This window comes from Styela clava, chromosome 7 (genome assembly GCF_964204865.1).
Source record: "Styela clava chromosome 7, kaStyClav1.hap1.2, whole genome shotgun sequence".
Taxonomy (NCBI): Eukaryota; Metazoa; Chordata; class Ascidiacea; order Stolidobranchia; family Styelidae; genus Styela; species Styela clava.
Window position 1 is genome coordinate 12,062,177 of NC_135256.1, and position 8,729 is coordinate 12,070,905.

The 8,729-nt window shown below is 35.8% G+C and overlaps 1 protein-coding gene across 1 annotated transcript; it reads left to right on the forward strand.

The window, feature by feature from the left end:
* The first annotated feature begins 486 nt into the window (after positions 1–486).
* Positions 487–6,919, forward strand: LOC120329002 (uncharacterized). Its single transcript, XM_039395605.2, has 4 exons — positions 487–811; positions 1,548–3,044; positions 4,636–4,733; positions 5,185–6,919. The coding sequence occupies exons 1-4, from the start codon at positions 565–567 to the stop codon at positions 5,560–5,562; spliced, it is 2,220 nt and encodes a 739-aa protein (XP_039251539.2). The 5' UTR covers positions 487–564; the 3' UTR covers positions 5,563–6,919.
* Positions 6,920–8,729: the final 1,810 nt, after the last annotated feature.

The window sequence follows — 8,729 nt, forward strand, 5'->3', positions numbered from 1 at the left end:
TTGGAAAAAAAAGTCGTATATACTTCGTATACCCAAGTTAAAAACCTGTACATGTGGGACAGATACATAAATTATAAACATTCATTGATGCTATATTTATACTACTATAATTTTAATTTTTTTTTACTGATTTTACTATTTATGTTATGAGTTTAATAACCATCGGTGCTGATAGAAAAAAACATCAACACTTATACTTAATGTTTCAGTCCAAATAGGTTCAGCAAATGAGAAGGGTTCTGCTGGGAATTTTTTATGAAGTCAACAAGTCTCTGCTCAGCATCTGAGGAGTACTTGCATATTATGTATATTCAACCTGGCCCCAAAAACGTTAAGCCGTTGACGGCAGAGCAATCGGCATTACTCTTTATCAACAATAAATATGTTTATATTGCAAACGTCACTTTTGCTACATAGGCGTGGAACAATATATATATTATAGAACTTTGCGTTTCGTGTTGTGTGATAAATGCAAATTTTTCTAAAACTATAACAAATATACACGTTTAGTTTTATATCATCTAAATGTAGTCGTTGTATTTATCTTACACATTGAAAGCAATCATGGCGGAAGAAGCTGCCGTCAGCAGTCCGAAACCTGATATAGCTCTTCCAAAAGTTTTAATACACCAAGCAAGTGAATCCGACAAAAGTGAAAGTGTGGAAATACGGAATGAAGATGAAGGAAATAAAACTCCCGAACAAAATGGTATTGTTAATGGCACAGAAAATCACGATATACACGTAGCTTCGAGTCCAGAGACAGGAGAAGCATGTAATGGCAATAATGCAACAAAACAACCAGTGACAGGTATGAAAATGTAGTATTAATTTTTATCGGGACAAATAAATGACTGGTCCTGTGAATTGCAAAGTTGAAGGTTATCTTCTTCATAGTGAAATGGACTAAAAAATACATCAGCCTGAACAGAAGTATTAAATACAACCGGTTAAAAATATGTTAATGTACCATGGGAAGCGAAACGCGAGGTAGTTTTTATATATCTTTAGACACCAATCCTTTCCAGTCATCCATGAAGATAGGCGTGGTGATGCCCTCGATTTAGCGAAAGCTTTTCTCCCTTTATGCCGCTATTGTTAAACACTGGCTCATTCGGATATTTTAAATTACATTAGTATTTCGTGGTAAATGCAGTAACTGAACAAAAGATACGTGCCATCGATGATGGTCGACTAAAGAGACTAATTTTGGAGCGTTCTTAACTGCTATTTTTGCTCCCATTTATGTTTTTTTTTATTTATCCTTGCGTGGAAATTACTCTTTGCTTACTTTGCAATACATAATTGTGCAGAGAGTATATGAATCAAATCTGACCAACATACTCCTGAAGCTCGGTCTTTAACATCATTAGAATAACAAATTCTGAAAAATCTTTGGAGTCCAGAATTGTTTTATCTATTATTAACCAAATATAGTGATTGGGAAAAAAACAATATTATTTATGCACATCATATCGCGGCAAAACCTTATTCATAACTTTATATTTGGTCTACCTGCTTTATGTTTTGCTCAAACTTTCGTTAAGTCGAATCCACAAAAGTGGTCGATGACGAAGCAATGTCCCAAAAGATTGAGGAAACAGCTCGTGAAGATGAAACAGAAATTCAAACACCAATACAAGTTTCTCAGGATGGCGAGATAGAAACAGCAGCAGATATTAGCAAAGACGACGAAGTATCAAACAGTACCGAAACAGCTCATACTGCACAGGCAACTGAAGACAGCCAGTCACCAGAATCAGATGTTCAAACCTCAAGTACTGCACACAATGATATCGCTAATGAGGCTGAAGAATTGGTAAAAGTGAACACTGACAAAGATACACCAAATAATGTAGTCGAAGAGGATAAGGATAATACTGATGCAGAAGGGGGGATACAGACAGCTGCAAAATATGACACTAGCGGTGCCGATAATTCAGAAAAATCTTCAACTAATGTGGATATAGATGTCTCCACGGCAGAGGTGAAACAAACAATAAACGATAAAAGTGAGGACGGTATTGTAGGCAATACATCATCCCCAAAAATGGTGAATGACGGTGAACCCGTGGAGCAATCTTCTGAACAACTTGCTGTGGATGATACGAGTATAGACAAAGGGGCCAACGGCAACAATGTAACAGACTTAATTAATGAGACAAATCCACCGAAACATGCGGATACTGACCCAGGAATTGTTAATGAGGAAACTTCAGAGCTTATCGCAATTTCTAAAACAGAAGAAAATAGCACCAAGGAGTCAGTGGCCACAAATACCTTATGGAATGTTGGAAATACTGATCCTATAAAAGAATTGACTGGCCAAAATGATGACAGTCAACGTGTAGCAAAAACATCGCTACACGATGATGTTGCTAGTAACAGTTCGGTGGATGATAAAAACGAACTTGAAAACCAGGCAGATGGTTACGACGCCAGCGTTAGCGGTAATGAGGATGAACCGCCAGAAAAACCAAAGTATGTAACCGAGAAAAATGACGAAGTGCTTGATAAAAAAGTAGCTGAAGTTTCCAAAACTCATCTGAAATACTTGAAGACACATGGAACGGAGATAAACGTTGAGAAAGATAATGAACTTTTACCAACGGAACTCCTTCCTGGGTCACAAAATAATAACTTTGTTGACTATGATATTACAGATAAACCTCAAGTACCTTCATCTGTAGTGAATGAAAAACCGCAGGTAGAAAACATATCAGACACTTCTCAAGAATGTAAACTCCTGCAAACCTTGGCTCCACCAAGCGGAGTTGAATCTGAGGGAAGCCCTACCCCGGGTAGGTCTTCTCCACGCCAAGTAACATTTACTAGCGACACAAAAGTCCCAGAAGACAGTGAATCCGATTCAGAAGTTGTCATTCCTGTTCGGACAAAACAAAACTCAAATATAGGATCATTAAATGAAAAAGACTTTGATCGAAATCTTGTACACGAACGCGATAGCACTTTAGAACCTCCAATAATAAAAACGAGAGATTTGGAAGATGGAGAACAAGAATTGCCTCCGGAGCCAAAAATAGGTAACAATGAGAGAAGAATGGATTGCTGTTGATTGTAGAAATCATAAGTAGTTGTGGATTTCAATAGAGAGTGAAGATTTTTTAGTTTGACTTATACGATCTGTTTTCTTTGTGTTTAAATCATTTGGATTTCTATTCTTGTATCAGAGAATTACTTAAGAAATTTGCTCGATATACATAAATTAAATTTCTAGTGTAGAACAAAAGAATGAACTAAAAATGCGTTGCGTTTATTAATGGAAATGCCGGAGATGTAGCAGTTAGTCATTACGAAGATACACATTAATAACAATTTATTGTTCTGTGTCCGAAACAGAGATCCACTGTAATTTAACAAAGGTGATTCAATAGGTTTAGTATCTGTGATACACCTACTACGAGTGTTTTATATTTGAGACGCCTCTCACGTTATCAAAATAGAGCAATTCATTGGTGAAATATTTTTTATATATCTCGAATAACAACCTTCATTTTTAGACAACAAGTATACGTCGTAATTATATTTCTTTATCTTATGTTGTCGCTTCTTTGGAGCTAACAGTTTATATAGCGTTGCTATTAGCAATCATAACAAAACTAACAATGACTAATATTTTAGTATTGAATTCATTTTCCATCATTGTTTGACGTCGTTTAGTGTGCGAACTAAGTAGTTTAGTGTGAATTTCTGTCATCAGCTTACTTTTTTTGTCTTTTATTCATGCATATGTTCAATGACACTTTCCTTTGCAGCTAAATAGGTGGTTTCGTAATTTTTTGTAAAGTTGGTTGCTTTTGATCATAGTATACACCTACAATTATACTTTAACTTCCCATTTGTAACAGAATCGCTATATAACTTGCGTGCGTACGAATTTCAGTAACGCTTTCAAATTTCTCTGCAAGCATTTATCATTATAATACCGAAAAAAATCGAACTTCAAATCGTCAATCGTTCAAATACAATTACATTTGTGTCAGTAATCCAAGTATGGTATCAAATCTCAAAATTATGAAAAAGGGGGAAGGGGGTATCGCATATATGGGTATTGGAATCCAATGAAATTCCATGTACATAAAGGAAATATCTGTAAGTATCAATATATTCATATCATTATAGAATCATAGAAAAATATTTCCCCCCTATTTTCAGCGCCATCAAGCTATTATACTAAGCAGTATTGCCTTTTCAAATGCCCAGAGCAATTGTTTTAGGAGATCCGTTCTATTTTTATGTTTGAAAAGCTGAAATTTGGCTCTGAATTGCAAAAGAGTTTTTATTCGTTATGTCTGAACTTACTTTATCATCCATTTTACATATAGCAGTCGGTATTGTGTGTTTTACCTTCTTAACTAACATATTAACGTATAATTTAAATTTATTTCCTATCCTAAAATTAGGATTTTAAGAAACTTTTTATGTTTATTGTACAAGTAAAATTACTGCAATGTTCAACGCAACTATTCATACATACCTGAAATAAAATACCAGTTGTCTAAACGCCTAAATACCGCAGAAAATTTGGAATGCTGAACTATTTTCATAATGGAATCAAATCCAAATGCTGATGCATCTATTTATTTTCACTGAGTCTTTTTTTCCTCACTACAGATGTGGTGGAAACACGAAAAGATCAGACACCTGACGAACCTGCAAGTACTGAGATAGTTTCGGAGAAAAATGAAGCACAAGCGAAAGAATCAGATGATGTCAGTATTATTATCAGATCTGTTGTTTGTCAAGGTCTTCGTTTATATTTTCAGAATTTGAAAATGAAAGTGTAACTGACTAGAATTTCCGCACAATATTTCTTTTATTTTATTTTTTTAAAAACGCAGAACCGTTGTTCTGTTAACATGACTGTTAAATATTTTATCAATGCCAAACCATACGATTTTGTTATTAATTTCTCACAGTTTCGTCTCTATCTAACTAACTATTGTGGAATAATAAAGTACTCATTAATGTCCAATGGTGCTTGATTCCGGACAAAAATCTTGAAGTCCGAGAACACTGCATTAAAATTGTCCCGCAATTTTTACTTCGCTATCTTTTCAACAAATTGCAAGATTTTAATGGATGAATCATTTTGTGAACGCTTTGCATGTCTAAATTGCCCAATTTATTGAAAATGAAGCATAAATGGTGTATTAATTTTAGAAAAACGGAGTAGGAGAGCATGTGCATTCTCACGAATCAGATGTTGAGCAGCTAAATGAGAAGATTCGGAATCTCAATGACCAGATCAATCGTTTGGAGGAGGAAAAAGCGACAAATGCGCAAAAAGTGGGTGATTTGAGTTTGAAGATTCGTCGAATTACAGATGATAACGTTGATGCAATTAAAGAACGAGATCAAATGATCAGAACATTGACAGATGAAAAACAAAAAATGGAGGATGTAAATCGAACACTAACCGACGAGAATGAAAAATATAAAGCGAATCTTGGCCAACTTCAACAACAACAAAGAAACGGAAGTACAAATACGTCTGAGCCACCAAGCCAGAAAAAGTCATCCGTGTGCGTGATTCTGTAATATATATAACGGCAAAAGATATTTTGCATTACTCCTAAAGTTTATTTTCACAATTTAGAAAGTCTCGCGCAGTTGAAAGTCTATTTTGCATTCAGCTACTAAATATGGAAAAACATTAAGATCTGTCGCATTTATGGCCTATAAATATTTTTCTCGGTCTCAGAAACCCAGTAAAATACTATTTTTATGGAATCGAATTTTGAATTGTAAAATTTTGCGAATTGAATGAACTGTTTTATATCTAAGCATTATAATTACTTTACTTCTTATTTTATTTTTCTGATTTTCGTCTTTTGTAAACAAGGCTACCTATGTATGATTTGTAGAAAATCTACCTGAATGTAACTTTGCGTACTAGTTTTCCTGTCATTTTTAAGCTTTTGATATTTCAAGCAAAATTATCGAATCTATCTTTGGAAACAGCTTAAATTCGAGTTTTATGGCTCTTCAACCAAAACGGTGTATATTTCTCCTCCGTAAATATTGATAACCTTTATAAAAACTCTTTACATTATGCGCAAGATAGTAGTGTACTCTAGTATAAAGATGCTAATTATTTCATTGCGTACGGTATCATGATTCTCAATTTCGGAAATCAGAAAAATCAGACCAGGGTTTCCCAAACAGAGGGACCTGTACCACCCCCCAGGGATACATGTCGACTTTTCAAGGGGTACATTAAATTGATTATAAGAATAATCTCGTCTGCTGTTTATAATTTGAAGACCTTTATTTAGCAACTCCGTAGGAACTCATATTTTCATGCCTGTAAAAACTGTAACTACAACAACAGTAATTAACAAGTTTACTTTCGCAATTCACAAGACTTATTTTGTTTAATCAAAGCATGTAAGGCAATTTTGTGGTACACGGGAGCAATCTATAAATAGTCCGATTAACAAAAAGTTTGTGAAACCCTGAACTAGACCATACAAATTGCAATTTCTCTAGTTTCGTTTTATAACCGTTTTCTACTCTTTTAACTAGTTCAGCCAATTGCCGCTCCGTCGCTATTTTTATATAAAAAAATAATATGCGTCAGTCACTTTACAACACTCCCATTGTGTATTCGATCGCAATACAAACTCCCCCTCATTCTATAGCTAGACCTGTACAGCAGATTAAGAACTCTTAAATAAATAATCATGGTTTTCGTTCTATATGTGACCCCCCCCCCCCCTACTTTTGGCGAAAAAAATTGAAGACTAGTATTATAGAAATATGTATGTATATATTTATATATATCTTTTGTTCAACATCGTTTACAGCATGAAATAAAAGCACACTTTTGTTTTCCTGTCGTTGTTTTTCTTGAATTTATATAGTAATAAAATATGTTTTCATCTTTGGAGGAGTACTTTAGGTTTCATTTCTTTGCGTTCTCACTGTTGGTTAAATGGAAATCACGTCATGTTCTATGTTTTGTCACAAACAGAAATCGTCTCAAAAGTTTGGCAACTGAGAATTTATCCCCCAGAAAAAAAAAAAGAACTACCGCTAGAGCTAAACGAACAAAATGGCATTAATATTATCAATGGGCTCGTTATTTGGGAGTACATTTCTGTCATGTGACGTACAATTAAAATTTTGTACGAATATATATATATACTCAAGGCAAGATTGCAAGAACTCAAATATGAACTGACGCGTCAGCGAAAACAATCAGGGCGAACGGAAATAAGTCCGCTAGTATGAAAATGTTTCGACATTCTTGAGATGTTGGTCGTTTCAAACACATAAATTTCCTTGTCAAGTGGGAGAGGTCATGAAGCATCTGTGATAGTATATAAACGTCTTAACGAAAAGTTTTAGTGCAAGCATTAAGTCGATAAGCAAAAAGAGCTAGACGCCAAGTATGTACACGAGACGAACAGTTTTGGGAGCGTAAATTTCCACAGGAGTCCAGATATAAAGTAACTTAGGTCGCTTATAGGAAAGATTTTCAAGCAACAGTGTAATTTATCAGACTGATAAATGGTCTAGGCCAGTATTTCTCGACCCCTTTGCACCCACTATCCCCCTGGGCCACTGACTACTAACTTTCGAACGCCCCACATTGCTAAACATGAAGGTGTTCCTATGCATGCTGATATGGGGCTATGATATTTTATATTGATACACTTAATATACATCAGAGCTTTGCGATCTTTTATCACTAAGAATCTTAGATGGTAAATTAGTGACTCCGATGGACTCCCCCAATCATACACCCCCCGGGCATACCGGGATAAAAACGAATTCGGTGAACGGCTATAGGAAATAAGTTATGACTTCCTTCTGCGAGGACAGTTAGGAACCACTGTATGCTTGGGAAAGCGTACTCTGGTTACTTTAAAAATGAAAAAGTAAATGATTAAAGAATCACGGAAGAAAACAAAATTTAATAGAAACACATGCACGATGTCGCCAGGGGTCAATTTGTCAACCCGTGGTTGGGAGGTCCTTAAGTCAGCACATAGTCAAACCGCGAATGATGTTCAAACCGTTTCTTTCACTTATATCAGTGATTCCCGATTGGGTTCCCGTAGACCAGGGATGGGCAACCCTTGGCACGCGTGCCATGTTTGGCCCATTTATTCGGCACGCGAGCGAAGTCTCATTTACGAAATCGATCTCCAAATAAAAAAAGGTCAAGACTCTGAATTATCTGATGAAACTCGATGTTCGTTTATTTATTATCGTTTGTTAACAATCCGTTATTTATTTAAACTCTTTTTGTCCTTTCAGGACATATGGCTACAAAGAAATATATTATGGCGTACAAATGAGTCAGATCTCGAGAAATTATGTCGCGAGAGCGCAGAATTCATTTGGCTACAGTCTTACGTAATATAGGTCGTCTATGGCTCTATGCGAGTGATTCCCAAACTGTGGGTCGCGACCCCTAGTGCGGTCGCGTGAAGATTTTCCGGGGTCGCCTGATATCTGTCAAACATGCGCGCACAAGTGACTAGATTTTGGAAAGGGGATTTTGTGCTGGTCGGTAGGTACCGGAAGAGGGCACAACTTTGAACAAAATGTCCTTATTTTCAGCAATAACTCGACCGTTTATTGTCCAAACGGTTCCAAAATTGCTCGGCAAAACATTCATGCGGTACTTCACCTCTCTAGCTGACAGGCAGGTACCGGTATTAGTAAAGGCATTTAAGTAAGAGTGTTATGAGCGC